This window comes from Ictalurus furcatus, chromosome 13 (assembly GCF_023375685.1).
Source record: "Ictalurus furcatus strain D&B chromosome 13, Billie_1.0, whole genome shotgun sequence".
Lineage (NCBI taxonomy): Eukaryota > Metazoa > Chordata > Actinopteri > Siluriformes > Ictaluridae > Ictalurus > Ictalurus furcatus.
In genome coordinates this window covers 7088419-7116180 of record NC_071267.1, presented here as the reverse complement: position 1 = coordinate 7116180, position 27762 = coordinate 7088419, and the positions used below count along the sequence as shown (strand labels likewise).

Below are 27762 nucleotides of genomic sequence, written 5' to 3'. Positions count from 1 at the left end.
ACTTCCCAGTAGCTGTACTGACTGCTAGGCCTGTCGCAATAATAATGACTTTATCGGCTTGTCATACGATATATGGACATTTTTTGCGGACGTCACCAACATTTTAGCCATTCGCGCTGATTCTGTCCTCTCTTCTGCCCTAGGGCTGTCAAATTAAACTTCGAACTTCGAATATTCATCGAATTTAAGATAAAAATGCATATTCACATGCAAAAACTGTGCATTCAAATTTGCGTAGCAAGCACTAGCTCCAATTTTAATTAAAACATATGGTTGAAAAATGACTCACAAGATTATTAACAATGCACTAACAATGTTTTTTTGAAAAAGAAAAATCTAGATAGTTCTAGTGGTTCGTATAATCCAGTCGTAGTCGATAACGTCGGGGATTGAGCCGCTTAAGCTGCGTGAGCTGAAGCTGAACAATGAATGAACAGCTGTAAACTGAAGCGCTTTACCAGCAGGTTAATTAACTCCCGCAAATGCATTCTATACACGAGATTAATCAGACATTTATACAACCTAAACCGCACAAAATTATGCGAATGCACATGTGAATTTGAACTTAAGTAAGGTGCTAGAGGTAGGATGGCAAGTCAAGTTGTGAATACACTCTTTCTATAACAACGCACTAAAACACTGACAATGAACAACTAAAGCATGAACAATTCACAATATTGTATTTCAATGTATGAATATACTTGAGAATTAAAAGTTCATTGCTCTTTGAAAGGACATGCTATATTATTTACTATTGTACATAATATGTATTATTATTATTACATTATTATTATATCAGTGGCGTAAAATGATCTTGACAGGCTTACGGACTACTCAAATTGCCCCTAGGTGTGTGTGTGTGTGTGGTGCCTTGCGGTGGGCTGGAATCCCATCTGAGGTGTGAGCAGTATTCCTGGACTGAGCTCCAGATCCAGCACAACCCTGACCTGGATAAAGTGCTTATTGAAACCTGTCTTAAAAGAAATTTCCTCCATGGACTGGAATTGAAGGTGGTTAGAGTGTATGAATGAAGCTTCACAGATGATTTTTAAACTGGCTGAACATAATTTCAGAAAGCTATTTCACCCCAGAGATAACGACACAAAAAAAAATCTGAATATATATTTATTATAAATGTATTTACCAATAAAATTTATCTAAAAATGCATACACAGTTTGGCCTTTACAAACAAATTATTGAAAACCCACTCAACATTTAATTTTTTTTTTTATACAAATAAATTAAACACTTAAGACCTTTTTTTTTTTTTTTTTTTTTTTTGCATAGTCAAACTAATTTGACCAAAAAACAATCATTAATAAATATACAAGGATTTTGGGGGGATTTTGTTTGCAGGGAAACAAAATACAGCCACACAGGACATTTAGCCTACATCTGGATTCCTATTTGAGCTCCATTTGAGAGATGGACTTGTTGTGTAGGCGTCTGGATTTCCGGTATTTGTAGGCCAAGAAGGCTGTGGAGACCAGGAGAACGATCCCCAGCACAAGGAGAACCCACTGTCCAGCTACAGCTGCAGCTTCATCCACACTTAAGCCTAAGAAATCCACAGTAGTAGGGTTGAACTCCTCCACAACTGCAGCTGCCACAGGACACAGGACACAGGAGAGGCATGAAGTGGACCAGTTAAATGCTTATGATCAAGACTGTCCCACTGATCAATCGTATCTTCTGATTTGACAAGATTATAGTGTTTAATTTGAATTAAAAGGCACATATATTTAATATTCATGTAAATAATATTACGATAAGAATTGTGTTGATGGCAGGTGTGTACGTAATATTGAATTAAAAAATATCTGGGTGTCACAGCCAATAAAATCACCTTTTTTTGATAAAGATTTAAAAACACCAGTCATTTTTAAGGCTTTTATTGTGGACCAAAGTGAGCTGAACATAATCAAATAATTCTGATTTTTATACGATTCCAAACGTAGATGCAATCACAATCACAATCACATTTTGAGTATTGTTCCAGTTTTAGTATAATTTCACCCCAAAGGTTGATTTTGACCCGCACATGCACAAGGATTAAGCAAATTCAGCTTTCACACGTACTCGTGGTTGGCATCCAGTTGTAGTCGGGCCAGCCAAGGATTTCGCCGTTCTTTTTGTTCTCCATCTCTAGCCAGGTGATGAGGGGCTCGAAGTACTCCATCAGAGGCTGTACAGACATCACGGGCTCACCTGTGATCAAGGCCATCGCCTCGGGCCAGGGCTTACTGAAGCCCAGCTTCATCACATCACTAAATATGTGCAAGAGCATACAGAGAGGGGTTACAAATCTGTGCCCCACACACACACATTATTTTACAATTACAACAGTACAGTTGTATGACGTTTACTATCCACTACATGTTTGTTAGAGTCTACAAAGTAACTATTTGTTGATCATATATACTGTACATGGACAAGCCAAAAAGAAAACATTATTTTACAAGTTATCTAAATTTCATCCATCCATCCATTTTCCATACCGCTTATCTTACACAGGGTCACAGGAGAACCTGGAGCCTATCCCAGGGAACTCAGGGCACGAGGCGGGGTACACGCTGGACGGGGTGCCATCCCATCGCAGGGCACAATTGCACACTACTGACAATTTGGAAATGCCAATCAGCCTACAACGAATGTCTTTGGACTGGGGGAGGCAACCAGAGTAAACGGAGGACACCCCCGAAGCACGGGGATGCAATGCAAACTACACACACAATGGGGTTGAGGCACGATACAAACCCCCAACCCTGACAGTGCAAGGCAAACGTGCCTTGCCACTGTGCCAGCCTAACATTAGTAATCGGTGGGCACCAGCTTCCGTTGGAGAATATGTCATAACTAGTAAGTAATAATTAGTGGATGACTGACCCAAGGAGTTTTCCTGCCTTTGTGGACTTATAGATATCACAGTTGTGGAGAGGTCCAGTGTGACCCGCAGCGTCACACAGAGCTTTATGGAACTGGAACTGGATCACAAAGCTGACGAAGTACCTGTCGCAGAAAAACAAAATGGTCTTCTCAGAACGATCTTTGGGCATAAACTGTGAATAATTTGAAATGACAGAACAAAAAAACAGAACAAAACAGAAATACTGTAGCTATAACATGAATTACAACCTCTTTTGATGCTTATGTAAAGCGTTCCTTTTTAAACTGAAAACAGTGCTGAAAATCATTTTTTCCAACATGAAAATCAGAAACTCAACATGAAACTCAATTTGAATTCAATTGAATCTTTTGGTGATTTTGTCTCTAATGAATATGGGGGGGGGGGGATCATATTCATACTAGAGAAATTATGTGCCATGACATCCCTGTTGAAAAAAACAATAGAAACTTACATAGAATTTGTAATGGTTTTAATGGTTATAATGGGAATTGTATTGGTTTTAATTATAATGGTCCCTGTGGGTCTCTACTGGTAATTGTTGCCTGCTTCTGTTGGTGGCATCTTGCGTGTAGTGGATTCCATTAAGGACCAGTAATGGTAATGGTTTTAATGGTTAGCTGATGGTTTGTAATGGTATTTGTAGTGGAAACCATTAGAAATTCTGTGATGGTTTCTGGTTTTCAGCAGGGATATCATAGCAGTGTGAAATAAAAGTGGTGAAATGATTTTATCACCTTTATTTCACATTGTATGTCATTTCTGTAGGATGAATATTCCACAGCACAGTCGAATTCTCGTATCTGATTGGTCAGGTGTTGATTCATCTTCCATAACAGCAGCTCTGACAGTTGATATTTCTTATAGTTTATATTTATTTATTAATGCTCATTCTAATGCTTTAGCGTTTCTATGGTAACCACTTATACAGGGACTTGTATGATGGACTCTCCATAATGGATTAAAAAAAAAAAACATGTATAAGCATTAATATGGTGACGTTTTCTATGAAGGTTTATTGAACACTTTTGGAAGGAGTCTCCAGTGTTAGCACTTTGTAAAAGTCAGAGGGAAGGCTGTTTCTGACACAGTACAGTCTTCAGGACAGAGGACTTTGCACTCGTTTCTATGTTTTTTGTCTTATTGCCTTTAAGAAAAAAAGAGGCTGGTAAAAAGACTTTAACTACAAATGGATAAAAAAAAGTATGATGTCATTCTTTAATAAATACACAATTGTTAATGTTGGCAAATTGCTGTGGTATAAGAGGATTTTTACCACAGTTGTTGAGTATTTTCCTATCACAACCCATTTTTATTCCTTACTTATGTAACGAGACACATACAAGCCTTTGCCTTGTGAGGGATTTTATGTGACCATGTTATCACATAAACAGTGATTATTATGCGTCATAAATGTTCCTGTCGTATCACTATAAAAATCAAAGGACACACAAGGGCCAATGGCATATCCACTGCTAAGCAGTAAACAGATGATGATGGTTAATCATGAAACCATTATCATATCATATCATTATGTACCTGACGTAGGGCACGTTGGCTGGGATGTGGAACTTGGCGCCTGGGTCGAAGTCTTCCTCTGTGCGGGTTACAGGTGGACACAAGCCCTGGTACTTCAGCCTCAGAGAAGAGATTATAAAATTATAGCTGGCATGTAACATTAGCAATTAACATCCTGAACAGTGCCTTGTTCAATGTACAGTACACCGTGTACCAAATAGTCTAATCACATTTGTTCCCACCTGAATTGACATGCAAGTCTCACCTGAGATTCCACCACTCCTTGTTGTACTCGTCACTCGATATCCTGCCATCAAACACCTTCCACCTCCACTGGTCCATCAGGTAGCCGAAAGGCAGGAAGGCGATTTTATCCAGGGCGATGCTCATCAGGAAGTTTATGGTGCTCTCTGTGCACAGATTAACACCCGATTTGATTTCACCTCTGCATGACGGTGCACTTTACACTGGTCTTGCAGTAGCAGTGCAACTTAACATGATGTGAAAATGTGTGAATATATTTCGCCATGATGGTATTAATCGTTATATCAGAACCTTGGCTTAGGCATCATCAGCTATTTTACCATGCCTTGCTTATCAAACATTTAACTGTATATACTTGCACCAACCACTATTAGGAACACTTGTACGCCTACTCATTCATGCGATTATCAAGTCAGCCAATCATGTGGCAGCAGCGCAATGTGTAAAAGCATTCAGATACAGGTCAAGCGTTTCAGGTAATGGCCAGACTGGTTTGAGCTGACAGAAAGGCTACGGCAAATCAAATAGTAACTCTTGACAACCGTGCTGAGCAGAAAAGCATCTCAAAACACACAGCACATTGAACCTTGAGAAAGATAGGCTACAACAGCAGAAGACCACATGGTCCTGCCAGTCGAGAACAGGAAACTGAGGGTACTGAGGGTACAGTGGGCACAGTCTCATCGAAACTGGACAGTTGAAGATTAGAAAAGGACTGTTCAGTTTCCAGTGAGGATGGATTAGTGTATGAATAAGCAGGTGTTCATAATAACGTGGACTGCATAGAGTCTACTATATGGACCTTATGCCATAAGGACATATATGGACCGTATTACACCTTATGCCGTCTTGAAACACGAAGCCCCACTAGCACATGCAAGCAATACATTCATAAAATCCAAATGTGTTGTGCACAATGGATTAGCGATACATATCCTTAATGTATTAGTAACCTCTTGGACTCTAACCACCTTCAATTCCAGTCCATGGAAGAAATTTAGTTTAAGACACAGGTTCTTTGCCATGTCAAGCTTCAGCCCTACATGAAGTAATGTCCTCAAAAAGTCCATCAAAAGCTTTTCAAAGCTTACCCGGGTTGTCCTCGACCTTATCAAGCAGGCCGATGGTGTGAAGGTGTTTGGGTGTGGACACTGAAAGCGCCAGCACATCCCCGATGGCCTCATGGAATCCCGGGTTGGCGCCGTCACGGAACGAGATGGGCTGGTCCTTATACTGGAGGAAATACTGCACATGGCCCATTTCATGATGCACTGTGATCAGGTCGTCCATGTCCACCACTGTACATTGCTTAATCCTGGAAAACCAGATAAGCATCAAGACATTCAACACATTTCAATAAAGAAATTGTGCTCGCAAATTTTGTGCATGACCCCATTTCATCAACTCCTGTAGAGTATGTTCCTCCATTCCTTTCCCCAAGGCATACCTGAAGTCTTTGCGGTTGTAAAAGTCCCAGGCTGAGGCATGACACACCACTTCACGGTCTGCAGGCTTCGTCAGCATTGACTTGTTCCAGAATTCCGAAGGCATAGGCTCCAGGCCCACTGACGTGAAGAAGTCGTTCGACTCAGTGAACATTTTCAAAGCGTCCCAGCCCTGAGAAAATCCAAACAAAGCTGCCACTGAGCGCAGGTGGAGCTAATCAGGTGGAGAGATTTAACCCTCAACTTATTTTATATTATGTTGATTCATGTGTTGTCCAATAGACCCCCATTTCTTAGCAAAACAACTGTATATTTATTAATTTACTGATCTTCAGTAACCACTTTATCTTGGTAAGGACCTATCCTGGGAGCTGGTCCTTGGCTTAGGCATCATGGCCAGCTGTCTAGAGGGGGTGCCTGATGTTACCAGGCCTTGTATATCAAACTTATAAACTGTATATACTTGCATCGACCAATATTACGAACACTTGTACAGTAAACTTGTTTATTCATGCAATCAGCCAATCATGTGGCAGCAGTGCAATGCATATAAGCATTCAGACACAGGTCAAGCGCTTCAGGTCATTTTTACATCAAACTTAATGGGAAATGTTCTTCATGGGAAATTCTCTCATTTATTCATCTTCAGTAACCTTTATCTTGGTCAGGGCCTATCCTGGGAGCTAAAAATATTTTTTCCTCTCATGGCTACAATAAACTCAACAAGATCTCTAATATATGTAGATGTGGCTTGAATGGAGGTCAAGAAAAAGCTTGAGTACCTTGTCTATCATGGCTTGTGTGACGTCCACTTGAGTGGCTTCAGGGTACGGGTTCACCAAGTCCATGATTCCTGACCAGGTCTGTGCCCACATGTTTCCTGAGAAGAGTGCAAGAAAAAAAAATGAGAGAAGCTGTTGGATTGGGTTCATTGGTCAGCGTCTGTCTATGGCGCTCTGGAGCCGAGGTGCGCCACTGGGTTTTAAATTCCAACACCACTCAGCCATGTGGAAGCACTGTGTGTGTGTGTGTGTGTGTGTGTGTGTGATTGCATGCACTCAAACATGCACATAGCTGTGTTCTCACTCACACTCAGACACACTCTTTCACACACACACACGCACGCACGCACACTGTCACGCTTGATGGTTTTGAAAGCACATTAAATCCTGCCGACTCTTTTGGAGTTGCCGCAAACAGCAGATGAATATTAATGTGCATTCATAGAAAATATGGAATGCATATTCAGGCTCAGCTTCAAGTCAAAAATATGGTGGAGCTCTTCAAAACAAGATCACAGAGCTCAGCCAAAAGCAAATCTTTTCATATGATCTGTCTCAGCTAAGTAATTACAGCATTTATGACAAGCCAGAGGGTTTAGAGGTTACAGATAACCCATGTTTTTCTCTAATAATGTTAGAATATTTTTTTTAAAGCCTTGCAAATCGATTCGCATGGATTTTCAGCATTTTGTAGATGTGGCACTAATGTTGTAATGGAGATCTGATACATTTGTTTCAGTTTTACTCTTACCTAGTAAATGTGCAGGGATGGGACCTTTAAGGTTGATGCGCTCCTTTCCGTACTTTTTAAAGAGTGCTCTCCGGACATACGCATGGAGGTTGAGATAGAGCGGCTGTAGCTCTTTCCATAACGCCTCCAAATCCTGCTCGAAGGTGGGTGTTTCGTACAAAGAGCGCCAGAATGCGCCATTGTCAGCGTGACCTGTTGAGGAAAGAATAACTCATATACTGTACTAGTGACCCACAATTCCTAAGATGCTTTAATTTCCACTAAAAAAAAGCATTTAGCCTTAATAGAGAGTGGACCACATTTTTGATCATTTACTATCAATACCAGCGTGCGTTACTGTGGGCCTCTTTCTCACAAAGGCAGCCTTCATTTTGAGGCATTTACCGTTACTCCTGGCAGCTAAGTTGGCAAGCTCTACATATCTCTTGTAGCTTTGGCGCAGTTCTCTTCCTGAAGCATTTCGCCAGCCCTGCCATGCAAACAGCAGCCTGTCGTAGTCCCTGGACTCAGCCATGATCTTATTTAGGTCTGAAAAAAAAAAAATCAACTGTCAGACTGACATACCACAACCCACTCTGAATAACGCTATAAGACTGAATTTAATGGAATTGAATTTTGAGGGGTTTTACAGTATCACGTTCAGACTGTTTGCCTGAGATCATTTTAATGTAGTCTCTCACAAACAAGGAATACTGAAAACTGTGTGGGGGCCGTGGTGGCTTGATGTGGGCGGTGGTGGCTTGATGTGGGCGGTGGTGGCTTGATGGGGGCCATGGTGGCTTGATGGGGGCGCTGGTGGCTTAATGGAGGCGGTGGTGGCTTTATGGGGGGCCGTGGTGGCTTTATGGGGCGGTGGAGGCTTGATGGGAGCGCTGGTGGCTTGATGTGGGCGGTGGTGGTTTGATGGGGGCAGTGGTGGCTTGATGGAGGCGGTGGTGGCTTTATGGGGGCGGTGGTGGCTTGATGGGGGCACTGGTGGCTTGATGTGGGCGGTGGTGGTTTGATGGGGGCAGTGGTGGCTTGATGGAGGCGGTGGTGGCTTCATGGGGGCGGTGGTGGCTTGATGGGGGCGCTGGTGGCTTGATGTGGGCGGTGGTGGTTTGATGGGGGCCATGGTGGCTTGATGGGGGGCCATGGAGGCTTGATGGGGGCGCTGGTGGCTTTATGGAGGCGGTGGTGGCTTGATGGGGGGCCATGGTGGCTTGATGGGGTCCATGATAGCTTGAGGGGGGCCATGGTGGCTTGATAGGGGGCCGTGGTGGCTTGATGGGGGCGCTGGTGGCTTGATGGGGTCCGTGGTGGCTTGATGGGAGTGGTGGTGGCTTGATGGGGGCGGTGGTGGCTTGATGGGGGGCCATGGTGGCTTGATGGGGGGCCATGGTGGCTTGATGGGAGCAGTGGTGGCTTGACGGTTAAGGCTCTGGGTTACTAATCGGAAGGTCGGGGGTTCAAGCCCCAACACTGCCAAGCTGCCACTGTTGGGCCCTTGAGCGAGGCCCTTTACCCTCTCTGCTCCAGGGGCACCATATCATGGCTGACCCTGCGCTCTGACCCTAACCTCATAACATGCTGGGATATGCAAAGAAAAAAGAATTTCACTGTGCTGTTATGTATATGTGACCAATAAAGATTCATTATCATTAAACCTTTATGTAATAATACATAAACTGAATTGGATTACTTTCACATTGGGCCTCGTTTATCACTTTTTGTGTCTAAATGTTTGCGCAAGGCAAACCGAACTAAAGTTTTCCGCCGGATTTACAAAAGTTTTGGGAACACATTACTGAGACAGCTCGTTTGCATTTAGTGGTGCCCACAAAACTCCATATAAGGAGGGCTAGAAAGATCAAATTACTAACTAAGGAACGGTGAAAAAAAAAGGCAGAAGTGGAAGTTATTTTGACTCACTTCTATGGCAGTAAAAATATTTAGCAGTATATCGGCACATCTGAAGACAAATTACAGAAAAGGTGAACAGATGTGAATTAAGTGAGTTGAAAAGAAAATTCTGTGACATGAAAATTCAGAAGGAAAAAAAAGATCTACACTGTAAACGCAACCGATTTATACACCAGCTTTCATCTTCCAAAAAACCATATATATATATACTATTCTTTAAATATCCTTTCCCTCATAAGCACAGCATGCAGTGTTAAATTTCCATCATCTTTGGTTATAACTGAACGATTAGTTTTATTTGTCTTAATTTATAGGTTTGTTTTGGCTCGCTTTCTTTAATTAATGCCGATAATATAAAACAAACGATTTTCACAAAATATTCTCGATGATCCCTGATCTAATAAACTAGCCTGAGGATGTATTTTTGACCAAGACTTCAAAGCACTTCTACACTGTAAGTCGCTCTGAATAAGTGCATCAGCTAAATGCTGTAAAAGTAATAAAAATAAATAAGCAACTTGACATTATACTCTAGTAATAAAAGTTAAATAATACATGCAAACTATACGATTTGAAGATGATCAAATCGAGATTTATATTAGTTAGTCTTCTTATGCGTAAATTTACACAAACTCATGAACACGAATAGGATATGAAAGCTTTTTCTGAATTCACAGGACTCTCATGAATACCAAATTTCTTGTGTAAACGCTCGTACGAATAAATTCTTTCATATGCGGTTTGAAAAATGAGGCCCAATATTTTCACTCATAGAGGAGGTAGAGCCTCAATCCCAATCGGTCACGTGGGAGGAACGCCGTGTATGTTCTTAAGATGGTCATGAGATTTGAGCTACATTATTAAATGCAAACATATTCACCTGGATCAAGAGGTAGACAGGTACCATGATCTTCGCAGACTTTAGCTACACTGTATGTGGTCTCCATGGAGGCCAACAAGTCATTGTACTATGAAAAGAGAGAGAGGAGAATATTGTGATAAGTCCCACTAAACGGAAATAACTGAAAGTCCTGACACTCTGCCTTCTTCCTAGGCTAAAGCACTTTTATGTCCACTTTCATTCCTCAAGGTGCAGTTTTCACTCCTACCAGCTTCCCATCTTTTTCCTATCATTCATTCAACTCCTCCCTCACACTCTGTCCAGAGCTCCAGCCCCAGTTCTCAGAGTTCTGTCCTTAGTTAAAATATGTGGCTTTTACACACAAACTGTCACTTATTATTAGATTAATTGGTCTTTAAATAGCTCAGAGAATTATCTTTTCAAAACTGGCTCAGTGTTTTGAAGGGTTTTTTTTTCTTTTTTTAATACATCTCATATACTAGAGGTTTCGGCTGTGCGATATGATGATATTGATATTTTCATAAATTATTTCACAATATGGTTTTTTCTGAAATATTGTGTATATTGTGATATCTTTTTATTATTTAAAAAAATAATAATAATTACAGACTGGAAGCAGCGGGTACGAAGTTAAAATTTTATACTTAATCTTTTAAATTGTAAAACGTTCATTTTACCATTTCTCTTTATTTTGTTTTCTTCTTTTCAGCATTAAAAATTTATTTGTTTGTTTTCTAAATTTGAAAATGTTATTTTTCATATAAAATAAAATAAAGCAAATTTAATGTTTGTAGGCATTAATTAGGTTTTTTTTTTTTTTATGTAACACTGGCAGTTTGTGAGCAATACTGTGCTACATATCATGAATCCTATAGAAATGCCTTTGAGAAACGAGACCAGAGGTCTCCCACTAGAGGTACATATAGTGTTCTATAATAATACAGATAGTGCATTATTGGTAAAATCGATAATAATCAATTATGAAAATCGTTGCCAACGAATCTCATTATCGATTAGTTTTTCTGTGCACGGTACATTTACGTTACGTTACTTCTGTTCCGAAAACACGGTTCGGAGAGTAAATACTACAGTTGTGTCCTAAATTACATACTATACACTTACACTATGCATTTTGTACTCTACAGTCTAGTGCAGTGTTTCCGTGGCCGTGGACCCTAGTGGTCAGTTTGTGCTATTGCAGGGGGTCCGTAGGAAAGTTTTAAAAATGTTTAAATAATATTATATATATATGTTTTTGTTAAATGCATCAAAATTTATTCAAATGAGATGTTTTAAAATTAATCAATTTGGTTATTCACGTGCATTCACAAATATCACGTTAGCTGAGCTGACGATCGTTCATTGATGGATTTATTTTAAATCTATTTACAAATGAAATGATAATTTGCAAAAACCTATGAGTGGTAGACAAGTTCAAGTGTCGCACTGATGGATAAAATAAACAAAAGATAATTCAGAGAGTCAAATTAAATGTCACACCAACAATAAAATGTAACTGAACCTGGTATTTGAACTAATCCCTGGAGAATGACAGGTTCTACCAATCAACCAGGCATTGCTAGGACTGTACAATTCTGTGCTTGTTGTGCATCCATAAGAAGTAATGCAGTAATACTAATTATATATGTATATACACACACACACATGCACACACACAAACACATTTGTGCATTTATGTATTACTTTTTAAAGATGCAAAAAAGCACAGAATTAAACTACAGTCCTAAATGAATAATATTTATTCTGGTGTATGTGTGTGTGTGTGTGTGTGTGTGTGTGTGTGTGTGTGTGTATTGGGTTCTTTTCAGTCTTATATAATTGGACAAACAGTTGTGTAAAGTTTTGGCCTGAAGTTTATATTTGTAACACTCAGTTTGTGGATTATATTTTAAATAAATAAAAAAAATGGTACTGAAAGTTTGCCCCCCGTCAGATTAATCGAAAGAAAAAATTATAATAATAATAATAATAATCAGCCAACTAATCTGATTATGAAAATAATCGTTAGTTGCAGCCTTAACAGTGTTATAGTTTCATTCTGGCCCTTTAGGAAAATCTCACTCTAGCTTTTACTCTCTCTAGCTTTTGGCTTTTTCTTCCCCTTCTCCCTTGTACCTCTCTCAGCTGAGCGTCAGGGAGTGCAGCCCTCTCCAGATCACTGAGTTTTTTTAGGATCCTTTTCACTGAGTAGTCCTGGAAATCAGTAGTGTCATACTTGCGGGCCTGCATTCCGTAGGTCTTTGTGTGATTGGCCATGTCCAGGTTTTTCTGCAGCTGGTTAGTACAAAAACAAATACATGTAAAAACATGAACTAGATGCTGAAGCACTGTATTCCAAAATGATCTCCGGTCTCACCATAATCTGCTTGTTTTCTTCATTGATGTTAGTGTTGTAGGCCCACGAAGCCTCTGTGTAAGCGTTCCAGACTTCCTCTGCTGTGGAGTTGTATTCAGCCAGGAACAGCTTTGCCTGAGCCTCATCGGTTATTTTCTCGGCTGGAAATGAGGAACGTCACATAATGTGAACTTACATTACATTCTAGTGCCACATTTTTAAGGTGATGTGGTGGACAATTAATTAAAATAGCAAAACATTTCATTAATCAGGTTGCTCAGGAAAATATTTTTATTAAGCTTAATTGTGCATTATGTAAGTTTTGTAGTTTTTTTCCACGATTAGGTCTCTAGCAGTTAGGTAGTTACTGTATGTTCAAGTCCTCCTGGGAAGTTCGCATTTACGATGTCAGGTGCGTTCAAGTCACTTTGGTCGGAGCAAGATAGCGGTGTAGCTTCTCTTAATTAACGACAAGCTTCAAAGAAAAATGCAGCAAGGTGTTTTTTTTACTCTACTTCTAGAAAATGAAGAACAAAGAATGTGTATCAGGTGCGTTTTCCTTTTTTATGTTTTTAATCAATTTATGAAGCCACTGTAAATTTTATCCTTAAATATTAATTGGATTTATGCAATGCTATTGTATTTTGTGCAGGCATTCAGCTTGTTTTATTGTAATTAAAAAAGCCTGACAATAACTTGCTGCATATCCCAAACGCATAACTGAAATCAGCTTCTCAGACGAGTAAACATTCAGTTTAAACAAATTTACAGTCAACTACAAATGTTGCATCCGTTGATTCCATCATATTTTCTTATTGACACACCCCCAACTCGGAACTCAAAGAAAACACGTTTCCCAATCGTAATTACGACTTTGTGGTGGTGTTCTGGTCAACTCGTAAGCACGATCTTTCCGACATGACTGGAACGCACCATTAGGTTGGACATTCAAATTCAAATCATTCCCGCCCATATTCATGAAGCTCCGCCTCCAGGATCTACAAACAGAGAACTGTCTATAAAATGACTGACAGGAGGCGTATCCAAATATAAACAAGAATTCCGCACCGGAAATCGGTTTTCCAAACAGGTTTTCTCAGCGACTTTATACACTTTTGCTAAGGCAACAGCTTAATGCTTTGGGGTTTTTTTTTTTAAAACATGTTTTACATATCCTCCAGGATATTTGTACAAATAAGTCATTTTAAAAAAAGACCACTGCATCTTTAATGGTTTCGATACGTCTGTATATCGACTGCACAGGTAGGTTATATGTCATAAAATAGCACTTATAGCTATTATGATGCGTAATAAACGTTTACACTTCAACCCAAACTGCCTCCTCTGAGAAAGCAGCTTTCTCTTTAACACCAGCTTTTCCTAAACACACTGTTTACATGAGATTATATGCTACCATGATGCAGACGAACACACACACTCTGCTGCAATAAAACAGCCTTTCCTGGCTGATTCAATCCAGGTGAAAGCTCATAGCTGCAGATATGAGAGCACTCGGTTTGGAGGACAAAACATGATACAAAAACAAACACCTGTGTGACTACAGACACGCCCCTGACTGTAGGGTTGCCAGGTTTGTGTTTTTTATGCCAAATTGGAAGTGTTTTAGGTCAAAGGTTTGAAACTTTTTGGGATCATTTGTGAGATTTAGTTGGGGTTGATGTTTTGATGCACTGCAAATAAATAAATAAATAAACATAAAAAAAAAATAACATAGCAAGTGAAAATATCTTGACAATGGGCAATGTTACTTAATATTTCTTATTGTAAAATTATCATAAATATATTTGACAAAATATAACACAAAAAATTTAAATGACTGTTTTTATGCTTTCTTTTAATAAATTAATGCTTCCAACAAAACTAGACTATTTGAAGCTTAAATTTGTAATGATACTACTACTACTACTAATAATAATAAGAAGAAGAAGAAGAAGAAGAATCTAGAATTAGGTTTAATAGTCATATACTTGGTGTACTGTAATCTTATAATACTATAAATACTAGAAAATATGATTATATTCAAGATATTTCCATTTGCTAAGATATCTCTGTTACTGTGTAAGTCTTTGCAACCCTGAGCTAATGTTTAATTGTGTTCTATGTTAATTCACTTAAGTGTCAGTTATTTTGCTCTTAAATAATACTGAATAATTGAATCAATTGAAAATGAAAACCTATTAACGCAATAGTTATTGTTGCCATATTGAAAATGCATCGTATCGAGGCACCACTGAACGCCCATTACATGGACCACCTACTAGCATATCACACTACACAACATTCCCACGCCCAGGTGCCTGAATTTCATAAATTTTTCTAACCCTAATCATATTTGTTGTGGGCGTAACTCATAATAGTGGCCGTACCTTGTAAGGGGCGTGGCTTGTAGTCATACAGAAGACAGACAGTTGGAAATTTTAGATTTCCAAAGACTTTTAAAAATAATAAAAGAAGAAGAAGAAGAATGTGTCTTGCTTTTACAATTCCCCAACTTTTTGGGCTAGTTTGCGATCTTTTGCATGCGCTGCAAAAAATAAATAAATAAATAAAATAAAAATAGCAAGTGAAAATATGTTGCTGATGAGCAATAAAATATAATGAATATATTTTAAAAATAAAAATATAACATTATTCAGCCTATTTTATGCATTCCATTATTTTTGCTGTATCAAAAATGCATCGTATCGAGGCACCACTGAATTGTATCGAATTTCAATTTTGTGTATCGTTACACTAATAGTTACACTTGGATCTTACCAATGTCCTCTGGGTAACCTTGTGGAACAGGAGGCATCCATTCAAAGTCTGGCCAGCCGAGTGTTTCACCTGACTGTTTGTTCTGTTCCTCTAACCAGGTAGTGATGGGCCGAAAGTACTCCATTAAGGCACTGGCATCCATTTTGTTTGTGCCCAAAGTCTCTTGCAGCACCTCAGTCCAGGGCTTGGAGGAACCGAACTGCATGATTTTTCTTTTAAGCAGAGGCAAAGAAAACACTCAGCTCACAGAAGCCATCCAAACCAAAACATATTGCATACCATGTGTTTTGTCTTCCAACATAATTCCAACATATCAAATATTGTACTGCAGGATTTGTTAAAAAAAAAAAACATTACTCTTTCCTGAGATATTCAAGCAGGAATTCTGGATTAGTACGTACTCTAAAACAGCCCCAGCCTTGGCTGATCTATAGATGTCACACTTATGCAGCGGTCCAGTGTGTCCAGCTTCCTGGCAAAGCTTCTGGTGAAACTGGAACTGCAGGATGAAGCTCACAAAGTATCTAAAAGATGCCAAGTAAGATTGTATATTCAGTTGGTTGACTATCCTGTAACATTCATGAACAGATTAGCTCTGGTTTCAAATAAAATAAAATAAAGATGCAGTAGACAAAAACATCAGGTTGGTTTTATATTGTGAGGCACTGAGACATTACAGTTGGTGGATTTAAAATTCAGTAACCCTCTCTGGCAGAAATAAATGCTATCGAGAGCTGCTTGGGGAAGATTTGCCTCATACCTCCAGGGTTGGGGTTTCCTCACTCCCCATGGTGCTGAATGCTGAGCTGAGGTTTATAGTAGTGAGGTAATTGGATAAATAGTATAATTACTATAATAAATAGCTTGTTGTGGGGCATAGGGATCTCATTGCTCTGCCATTCATGCAGGGCAGCTCTGAGGACATGGTAGGCTAACTTGCTGGCCAGCTAACTGGCTGAAAGAAATGTTGAAGAACAAAACCCTTAAGCCTGATTTCGAACACCATGTTTTTGTTTCAATATAAACTTTTATCAAAAATGCAAATATGAGTGAAACCTTCATCGCAGCAGCATTAGATTATAATCTCACCTGATGTATGGAGTATTTCCTGGAATATGATATTTTGCCCCAGCATCAAACTGCTCCTCTGTCCGTCTTACTGGTGGACAGATACCTTGGTATTTTGTTCTGTGAAGTACATATAAGATTTATGATAACATTTTATCTATATGTTCATAGAGAGCAGCTACTATACCATATACTGTAGATACTACTGGATCACAGGGCTGTTGTCTAAAGTACATTGGTTAAAAGGATAAATTTACATATGAAAGCAATGTTTACAGACCATTGGAACGTACCTGAGGTACCACCACTCTGAATTGTAGCGTTCAGGTGGTGTACGTCCACTGAACACACCCCAGCGCCACTGATCAATGAGGTATCCAAAAGGAAGGAAGGCTATCTTCTGTAAAGCCATCTTTAACAGGTAATTTGTGTCAGTTTCTGAAACATACCAAAGAAGTCATTGGTCAAATCAACCCTTTTAAACAAATTATTGACTGAAGTCCATTGATTATTGATTAAGTCCTTGGAATTACCAATGTCATCAGTTAGTGTGTCCAACAGGCCAATAGTCTGCAGGTGTTTGGGTGTTGATACAGAAAGCGACAGCACGTCTCCAATGGCCTCATGGAAGCCAGGGTTGGCTCCTCGCCTGAAGCTTACTGGCTGGTCTTTGTATTGCAGGTAATACTCTACATGCCCCATCTCATGGTGCACAGTAAAGAGCTGCTCCATAGTTACTGTGGTACACTGCTTAATCCTGTCATAGAGATAGGTGACACCACACTAATGAAGTATCATTTATCCTAGAATTACTTAAACAAACATTTGTAGCTCCTATAAAAATATGTTGGTTGCTTTTATTTTGTGAAATAAGACAAATTATATGTGTATTTTAGTGCTTAAATTATCACACATTGCTCACCTAAAGTCCTCCCGGTTATAAAAGTCCCACGCAGAGGCATGGCAGACCACCTCTTGGTCACCAGTGGGCTTCTCCAGCATGGACTTCTCCCAGAACTTGGGAGGCATCTCCTTCAGACCAAGAGAGGTGAAGAACTCTTCAGCCACCCGAAACATATGGGTGGCATTGTAGCCCTGTGAAAAGGAAATTCATTTGTCATTGTCCTTTCTTCATTCTCCAGTAATCTGAGTGCTCTTTGTGTGTACCAACCCTTCTACAGGATTTTGGCTTTCCTACCAAAATTCTGATCTAACTTGCCTGATCTAGCTTATCATTTAATGTCCTGGATGGAGGATTGGTGTCCCCTGGAAGATTAATGTGGACTATTAACTTACTTTGGCAACCATGGTGTTAGTCACGTCCACATTGGGCTTGTTAGGGAAAGGGATCATCAAGTCATAGATGTTGTTCCAGCTTTGTGCCCACATGTTTCCTACAGAAACCAACACATACAAGCTATATCAGTATCTTTCTTTCTGTAAGTAGCAAGCTCTAGTGCAGTGGTCACCAGCCCTGTTCCTGGAGAGCTAGACCATAATTGTGTCCACCTGACCATCTAATGATTGTCTTAAGAAATTCTTGATCAGCTAAAAACAGATCTTGGTTGTGTTAGATCTTGGTTGGAGGTGAAACCTACAGGAAGGTAGATCTCAAGGAAGAGGGTTGGTGACCACTGCTTTAGTGCATTATAGGAACTGACCAAGCAGATGGGCAGGGATGGGGCCTTTAAGATTGATGTACTTGGGGCCATAGTAGTTATACAGCTTGCGACGGACAAAGGCGTGCAGGTTCAGGTAGAGAGGCTGCAGCTGCTTGAACAGGTTTTCCAGGTCCTGCTCGAAAGTTGGAGACTCGTACCAGGAACGCCAATAAGCACCAGTGTCTGCAAAACCTGGACAGGACACAAACATCTAATCTCATCCTGGTTTTTCTCTGTTTTCGGTCCCCCATTCAATTTCCTACGGACACTCTCTGTACATAAAATGACATGCTCACCATCCAAAACGGAGGCTTTGTTGCTGAGCTCAACAAATTCAGGGTAAAGGGGTTTGAGTGGTACTCCAGAGGAGTTGTGCCAGCCTTCCCAGGCGTATAGTAGCTGCTTGTAGCTCCGGGACGTGGCCAGAATCTTTGTCAACTCTAGAAATATACATAAAGTGGCATTACCTTAAAAAGTGTGAAAGAAAAATGAAATACAAGTTCTGGGGAATCTTGAGCAGCTATTAGAAATATAATGTGCATCTTTCTCTAAAAATGTGTATGTGCAGAATGGTTTATCTGCACTTTTATCTCTCCAATCTAAATGCTGTTGCATGAGCATTAAAGTTGTCACCGAAGAATAGAAGAAACACCCATCAATTAATTTTCCATATGGCTTATCCTTCACAGGGTCACAGGGAGCCTGGAGCCCTGGATCCCCAGGGAACTTGGGGAACAAGGCAGGGGACACACTGGATAGGGTGCCAACCCATCACAATGCAGAATCACACACTACAGACAATATTAAAATTCCAGTCAGCCTACAATGCATGACTTTGCACATGGAGGAAACTGGGGGACCCAGAGGAAACCCCCAAAGCATGGGGAGAACATGCAAGCTCCACACACACAGGGTGGAGGTGGGATTTGCTTTGTTTAATTATTTATTTAATTGCAAATACATATAGCCAAAAGTATTATGATGTCATCTGCATAGTTTGATACTTTAAAGAAACAGATGGCGTGTTGTAAATTTATGACATTAGTCATGCTTAAATCAGTGTCCATGTTAAAACTAGCACTGTGCCCCTTAACAGAGGAAATGCTAGCTTGTGTTGCTTTTGCGCAATTCCAATTTAAATGTTGTGAAAATTTCAAGCTTTCTTCTTCTTCCTTGCGTGTACAGTTGGTAGTTTTACACACCATTTAATTCTCATTCCTTATTTACATCTCAGAGAGACAATGGCAAATAACCAAAATGGGAGATTGCCCATTATATTACATAAATAAAATGTGGTTGCTAAAAGGCAATAAATATTCACTTACCAGGCTCCAAAGACCAGCACTCCCCTGGTTTGGGACATACCTTTGCCGTGGAATAGATGCTGCCCATCTGACTCAGAATTAAATTGTACTAAAAAAAAAAATGGAATTAATTGCTTTCTCGTCCCGCTAACGGTAGTGCAATAAAAAATACTGAGTAATTAGTTTAAAGCCAAGATTTGAGATTTCAAATTACAAGACATACAAGTGATATACAGATACAGCATCATGTTTAGGCAGAATGCAACGTGTACACTTGCGTGGTGTTATTCGGACCAATGTTTATCTCTAGTTTGGGGAAAAGCATGCAGACGAACCCTCTCTCGCTCTGTGGTAGGGAGGTTGGCAGGTCCTAGGACATCAATCTTTTTGATGAGGTTCTTCAGTGTTGGATCAGTAAAGGTGTCCAGGAGTGTGTCAGGGAATGTTTCCTTAGCCAGTTTTCCCCATGCTTCTGTGAAATTTTGTTTCTCTAGACTTGCCAGCACCTGTGCAAAACATCGGATACGAACATTAGAGAAAAGTACAAAAATTGCAGCTGTCTAACCAAACAGCTTTGAAGAATTTCCTGTTTAAGCTGCTAATGAACCAGTACTGGGAAAAAACAAATTAGTATCAGTTCCTGTTATGGCACCCAGGGAGCCCATCTTCCTCTGAATTGCACTGGATGAAATTGTCACTACGACAAAATGACTATGACTACTGCGTATAATAGCTGTCATCTTAGTTGTCTTGTGAGTGATGAGTCCATTTTAATCCCTATGCTTGTGTTGGATTTGAATTGGCCAACTACACGGCAGATTCACTACACATCCGTGTAAGTTAAGAAGTGAATACAGAGTGTATAAGAGTGTCCGTGTAATTCAGCCTAATGTAGCTAACCACCCACGATATTTACATTCTTGCATTGAAAAAGACAAACAGTCTAACCTTTATCATATTGCATGAGCTAAATGGGAATAGCATGTGACGTCTAAACGATGGAGGACCAAGATAATGGACGCTCAATTTAACAGAAGCATTGCCCTGCCAGGAATATTGTTATTGCGAAGAGACTATAGTCAAAGATAAAGCTTTCTAGTGATGCACTTATGATTCTCCTACACTAAATACATAAAAAGGCTTGCCAAAAGCATCAGAAACAAATATTTAAAGGAATAGTCTGGAAGTTAATAGTATACACACAAGCACAGATCTGTTACATCCTGCTGTAACTTGTGTGGCACTGAGTGCCTGTGACTCTCTCCTCTGTTATGTGAACTGATTAAGCTTTATCCTATGCTGAGGCAGCACCACTCATAAGTCACTCCTGTGTCGCCATCACTGACCAGACAAGCCTGTGGATCTTTGAAGACTGCACTTTCAACCCAAGCTTGATTTATCTCAGTTGTATCCATCACTGATTAACAAGAGAAAAGAAATGACAGTCCATAAACATTAACTTTGGCCTCACTTTGTCTTGATCTCGGGATCACATTTCCACACAAACACCCAAGTTCTTCAACAGGATCGTCAGAGGTTCACTCCATGTGTTTCCTTTGACCTACAGTGCATCCGGAAAGTATTCACAGCGCTTCACTTTTTCCACATTTTGTTATGTTACAGCCTTATTCCAAAATGGATTAAATTCATTATTTTCCTCAAAATTCTACAAACAATACTCCATAATGACAACGTGAAAGAAGTTTGTTTGAAAAACTTTGCAAATTTATTAAAAATAAAAAACAAAAAAGCACATGTACATAAGTATTCACAGCCTTTGCTCAATACTTTTGGCACACTATTTTTGGGCAGTTTCTCCCATTCTTCTTTGCAGGACCTCTCAAGCTCCATCAGGTTGGATGGGGAGCGTCGGTGCACAGCCATTTTCAGATCTCTCCAGAGATGTTCAATCGGGTTCAAGTCTGGGCTCTGGCTGGGCCACTCGAGGACATTCACAGAGTTGTCCTGTAGCCACTCCTTTGTTATCTTGGCTGTGTGCTTAGGGTCGTTGTCCTGTTGGAAGATGAACCTTTGCCCAGTCTGAGGTCCAAAGTGCTCTGGAGCAGGATGTCTCTCTACATTGCTGCATTCATCTTTCCCTCGATCCTGACTAGTCTCCCAGTTCCTGATGCTGAAAAACATCCCCACAGCATGATGCTGCCACCACCATGCTTCACTGTAGGGATGGTATTGGCCAGGTGATGAGCGGTGCCTGGTTTCTTTGAGTGGTGATGAGTGGTGCCTGGTAGCTTTGTTTAATCGGACCAGAGAATTTTGTTTCTCATGGTCTGAGAGTCCTTCAAGTGCCTTTTGGCAAACTCCAGGAGGGCTGTCATGTGCCTTTTACTGAGGAGTGGCTTCCGTCTGGCCACTCTATCATACAGGCCTGATTGGTGGAGTGCTGCAGAGATGGTTGTTCTTCTGGAAGGTTCTCCTCTCTCCACAGAGACACGCTGGAGCTCTGTCAGAGTGACCATCGGGTTTTTGGTCATTTCCCTGACTAAGGCCCTTCTCCCCCGATCGCTGTTTGGCCGGGCGGCCAGCTCTAGGAAGAGTCCTGGTGGTTCCAAACTTCTCCATTTACGGATGGTGGAGGCCACTGTGCTCATTGGGACCTTCAATGCTGCAGAAATGTTTCTGTACCCTTCCCCAGATCTGTGCCTCGATACAATCCTGTCTCAGAGGTCTACAGACAGTTCCTTGGACTTCATGGCTTGGTTTGTGCTCTGACATGCATTGTTTACTGTGGGACCTTATATAGACAGGTGTGTGCCTTTCCAAATCATGTCCAATCAACTGAATTTACCACAGGTGGACTCCAGTCAAGTTGTAGAAACATCTCAAGGATGATCAGTGGAAACAGGATGCACTTGAGCTCAATTTTGAGTGTCATGGCAAAGGCTGTGAATACTTATGTACATGTGCTTTTTTGTTTTTTATTTTTAATAAATTTGCAAAGATTTCAAACAAACTTCTTTCATGTTGTCATTATGGGGTACTGTTTGTAGAATGTTTAGGAAAATAATGAATTTAATCCATTTTGGAATAAGGGTGTAATATAACAAAATGTGGAAAAAGTGAAGCGCTGTGAATACTTTCCGGATGCATGGTAAATGTCTGAGAATGATAAGCATGGGCACATTTTCTTCTTTCATCATTTCCATGATTTTGACCACCCTGGCATGCAGGGGCTGTTTTTAGAGTCCCAAAACAACTACCGAAAAGGAAGAGAAGGGAAATTGGTTCACACTAAAATGCCTTGTTGATAGCTGTTATTATGGGTAACAGCTTCTTCTCATGTTTATTTTTTTCCCCATTTTTCTAATTCACGCTTGCCCGAGATGATCTCAATGTTAGGCAAATAATCCTTCCATTACTGCACTGATAGCCGATATGTGATGGGCTGGGATGTGATATTTCAGCTTGTGCTTATGTCCACTATATTCTTTCACAGCATCAGCACTTTAGAGGGTAGTGTCTCTCTTTCTTGAAAGATTTTTAAAGACTAATTAAAAAATCGGCTTGACTGAGTCCAGCAGGCACTACTCTTTGATCCAGTCCACTGCTTGACCTGACTCACTTACACGGATTAAATTATATTCAGTCTGCCTTACCCTATCTTTACGTACCTGTTTATGCATGATTATTTTGTTGGAAGTATACTTTTGCAGGTTTTGCTTATTTGGTTGTAATTTGCCTGTCTTCAGTTATTATTACCTGTATGATCTGCTACTGCTGGATTAGAATGTATAGGTCATATATGACCTCCTACTCAGAAGAACAAAAGCATTAGTACAGGGTGTCCCAAAATTGCCCATACTTATTATTTTTTTAGAAAGCCTTTAAGAATGCTTTTAACAAAAGAAGAACATATTGAAATCGGGAAGCTGTTGCAAGGTTGCGATGGACTTTAACAGGAAACATGGCACGCACATCATACACAGCACTGTTGTCAAACTTATTAACAAATTCAAAAAGACTTGAAGTGTTGCGGACCGACCGAGAAGTGGACGTCCATGAACATCCACTGATGAAGGTACAACCGATGTGGTGCTGGCAAAAATAATCCCCTGTCTGTGGAGATTTTTGGGACACCCTGTATGTACTAATAAAGAGGTTGACAACTCACTACAAGATTATGTATCCAGGCTAGTTTTTTTTATTTGTAGTTGCCCATAGGACAAGTAGGTACAACATCCAGAAAAAAAACACAGCTTATTCACTTGAAAACCACTTTTCCTTGGTAGGTAGCTATGTTTAAACTTAACAAAGCTTTACATTGATGCTGTAACTATAATATGAGCTTCTCGTTACAAATCCCATCACCTGCTGCACTACACACATCAGCCGAGGCGTAATCTGGCTGGAATGGTGGAATGCTTTTTACAAAATGGATTAATTAGTGTGTAGCCAAACTCAAATAGTATATTTTACTTGTGATGTGATGAGAAGAAACCATTTTATAGCCAAAATGTTTGGCCAATGACTTGTCTTTTTGTCATACACGCTGCTACATGCTGCATTAACCCTCCTATTATGTTGAGGGGAAAAGTTGCATCCATCATGTTATGGGTCAAAATGACTTCCACAGTTTAATACACACAAAAAACAGCAAAGAACAGCTTAAAATGGTAAACCTTTATTACGGCTTGTCCGAGACAAGCCATAAGAAGAAATATTTGCATGCCCTAAAGTTATGACCATAAATGAGGTAAAGTCAGACGAGAGAGTAACCAGTATCTCAGACATTTCAAATGTGCAAATGGGTCAAATTGACCCATAACATAATAGGAGGGTTAATAACTAATGACTAATCACTAGCTCACCATGCAGTACATTTTTATGTTATTGTAGGTACTACATTTGATCCGAGTCAGTCAGGTTTCTGGGCAACCAAAACATGTGACTGGGCAGCACACTGGAGCTTTTACTAGCTAATATATTTATGATTTGTCCAACCCTGTAGCTGATTTGTACCCAATCATGCGTACCATTAATCCGACATTCTGCCAGCAAATATATCACACTAAAAGATGGGTAGACATTAACTTCTGTATTCATTGCTGTGGTATGTAGGTGCTGGGCTTTTGTTGCTTCTACATGGCAGTGGTTCTTCAGTACAAATCCATTCCCACACCTCTGCTCATGACAGACGTGCTTTGATCACCTCATTTGATCTGTCCAGAATAATAGACATCACGCCAGGCGAGCCCCAGGTTAGGCTCAGTGCACCACATGCCTCTCTTTGGTTTGGTTCTTTAAATTTCATCTCTTGGGGAGTGTCCTATCAAGCTCTAGGATGACGGGCTGAGGTCAGAGCACGGTCACATCTGTTGGGCGTAACGGGGTCGGGCCGCTGTAACGTGCCCAGCTGATGGTGTTAAACAGTGTTGGGACAGCTGTGTGGAAAGTGAGAGATTTTGCGAGGAGATGCCTGGTGGGAGTGTGTGTGTGTGTGTGTGTGTGTGTGTGTGTGTGTGTGTGTGTGTGTTCCTTTAGGAGAGTAGGAATTCTAAGCCTTTGCCTCAGCATCAGTCTCCTGATGACCAGCACATCTTGACTTTTTCTGTGCTCTATACAGTATCCCTCACCTATATCACTTTCCCCTGGTGTATAGAACTGTATAGTTGCATATCGGCATTGTGATATTGGACAGTAGCAACAGTTACAGCAAGCAGTTGCCTTACTGACTGACTTTTCATTCCATCATACACTGATAGCATTATTTATTGGGAAGCCGTTTCTCATTTTCATTTTGTTTACTAGAATAAATGACAACCTACAGCAGCCGTTTCGCTTGCTCTCATTTTCCAGGTTTTGGTTAAGTTAATCGTAGGTCCTTTGAATGTGTCGTGATAAAAATAACACAAGGAATCATAAATGTGTGTCATTTTATGGCCAGCAATTACATCAGGACGGTTTTGGAAGACAGACTGGAACCTTACCATCTGGAGGGCTATGGCTATAGTGGTGGCATTCCTGCAAAGGTCTTTCATAAAGCAGCTGTCATGTCTGTATCTCATAATATAAGCTTTGAGGACACCTTAAAGCCAGACACATGTGACAAATAACAACAACCACAAAGATTATAACAACAACCACAATGACAGAGCATCTGACATGCACCATGACTCATACCTCTTGCTGGGAATTGTACTCCGTCAGGTTGGTTTTATGCTCCCAGCTTGCCTCTGTGCTATAGTAGAACACTTGCTCAGCAGTCGAGTTGTAATCACTCACAAACTGAATGGCCCCAGCCTCTGTGGAATCGTACTTCCCAGGCTGCCACTCAGGTTTCAGAGCCACCCCGACTCCGACTAGGGACAGCAGCAACACGGCCCAGTGCATCGTTGGTTCCATGGAGTGGAAAAAGTGCAGAGAAACTCCAAGCAAGAGTGCAAGCTAAAAATAACCCTGGTTGCTGTGTGTAGCCCTCTGCAGAAGTGTGTCTAGGTGTGCACACCTCTGGATGGTCCTTTCCAGTGGTTCTCTTTTTCTCTCTCTCTCTCTCCCCCCCCTTTCTATCTCTTCCACTTCACCCTTTCCCCCTGCCTATCTGTCCGTTACTCGGGCTTGGAACGCTCGCAGCCGGTGCCTTTTAAGTGCCGTTTAACCCAGCCCACACTCTCTGACAGCCTTCCCCTCACAAGCTGATGGGAAAAGGGTTCAAACCCTCCTTTCACACCCCCTCCTTCCTTTCCCTTCTGTTTTTTTCTTAATTTCTCCCAACTACCCACCGTCCTACTATCAAAGCTCTCTTGCTCTCTCTCTCTCGCTCACTATCTTTTCCTTACTGCCTACCTGTCTGTCCCTTCTGTTGGTGCTGGTTAGAAAGCGATAATGGGAGCATGCAAAGATTCTGAGCTTAAAAGCCCTCACTACTGCAGCTGTTATTGACAATGTCACAGGCAGAAGATGAGCTGTGCACTCTGTGCTCTCGCTCCTCAATCACAGCACTCAGGAGCTGTCTAACAGCTCATTCTCTCACAGCTTAAAGTGGAAGGGAGTAGAGTGTGGATAGGGGGGAGATATTTGAAGAAAACCTGGAACATAAGAATGATAAGGATGAGAGCTATGAGGACACAATATGATTTCCAAGGGCAATTTTCTCCTTCAATGCCATTTGGGCAGAGAGCATTAACAGCTTTCTACACATATTAGGACTCCAGTAATCTATCTCCTACAAACACAGAGTGCCTCCTTTTTTTGCACACTTGTTGGCAATAAACATCTGAGAAAGAGCAAATAATTATTCATATTGAAGGTTCCAGTGCGCTAAAACATGCTGAAACAATCCAAAGGTCTTCCTTGTGACACATTTATAATCCTTGCCCTCACCTAGAGTTGCCTCCTCCATTATAGTCTTTCCTCAGTCCCTTTGATTTGTTCTTGTAAAACCATATGAAATGGCTACATTTGCTAAATTCTTTCTAAAGACGATGCATTGTGAATGAATCTCTCCTTTGATCAAAAGAGTCTTTTAGGCAGAGATTTTAATTCTGAGACAAAAATAAATGTTTAAAGAGATTAATCATCCGATTTAGTTCACAACTAGGCTTTCACTCCTTAGTGTCCTTGGTATTTCCAAAGTCATAAGAAGCATAGCATCATCTGGCTGTCGATTGCAGAAAACTATCTGTCTCTCAGCAACAGAATGGTGTGAGCTTGTGGGCAATAGAGCAAAATAAATGGCAGCAGAGAATGAAAGACGACAATGGAAATGAGCTTCATTGTATTGGGTCACATTGGCTTTGTGATGACATACTGTAGAAATTTCAATTGTTGCAACACCAATACAGAATGTGATGGGACTGAATGCAATTTCTTCCCAGCACTGGATAATGATGGGGAAGGAAAAATAGTGTTACACAATCATGGCAGTTGTGCCAAAACCCAAATCCTGATCCCTGTACATGACTCACAACCGGAGCCATCTTGAAGTGGGAGGTTTTGGAACTCAGTCCATATGCTGCATATAGGGAATTGCCATAATCATCTGTAAGAAATTACTCTTAACTCTCAAGAAAGTTCTCAAGAAAAACCTTTGGAATCTGGAAACTGGCTTATCCAGTGTCAAAGCCAAGTCCAGGTTCATTCACTGAGCTGGTAAAGCTGCAAGCTGCAAGACCACACCACTCCATGGTGCAAGCTTAAGCCTTTCCAAT

General features: G+C 40.5%; 1 protein-coding gene across 1 annotated transcript; it reads right to left on the bottom strand.

Moving 5' to 3' along the window:
* Nucleotides 1-1109: 1109 nt before the first annotated feature.
* On the bottom strand, nt 1110-27077 carry ace (angiotensin I converting enzyme (peptidyl-dipeptidase A) 1). The gene is made up of 25 exons (XM_053639127.1): nt 25736-27077; nt 19933-20103; nt 19619-19706; nt 18590-18733; nt 18294-18485; nt 17929-18026; nt 17555-17727; nt 17166-17389; nt 16926-17070; nt 16654-16752; nt 15966-16088; nt 15565-15776; nt 12808-12947; nt 12567-12725; nt 10449-10536; nt 8051-8194; nt 7667-7858; nt 6916-7013; nt 6136-6305; nt 5780-6003; nt 4690-4834; nt 4446-4544; nt 2888-3010; nt 2081-2268; nt 1110-1604 (listed from the first exon to the last, which is right to left on the bottom strand). Exons 1-25 carry the CDS (start codon nt 25955-25957, stop codon nt 1405-1407), a joined length of 3861 nt encoding a protein of 1286 aa, XP_053495102.1. The 5' UTR covers nt 25958-27077; the 3' UTR covers nt 1110-1404.
* Nucleotides 27078-27762: the final 685 nt, after the last annotated feature.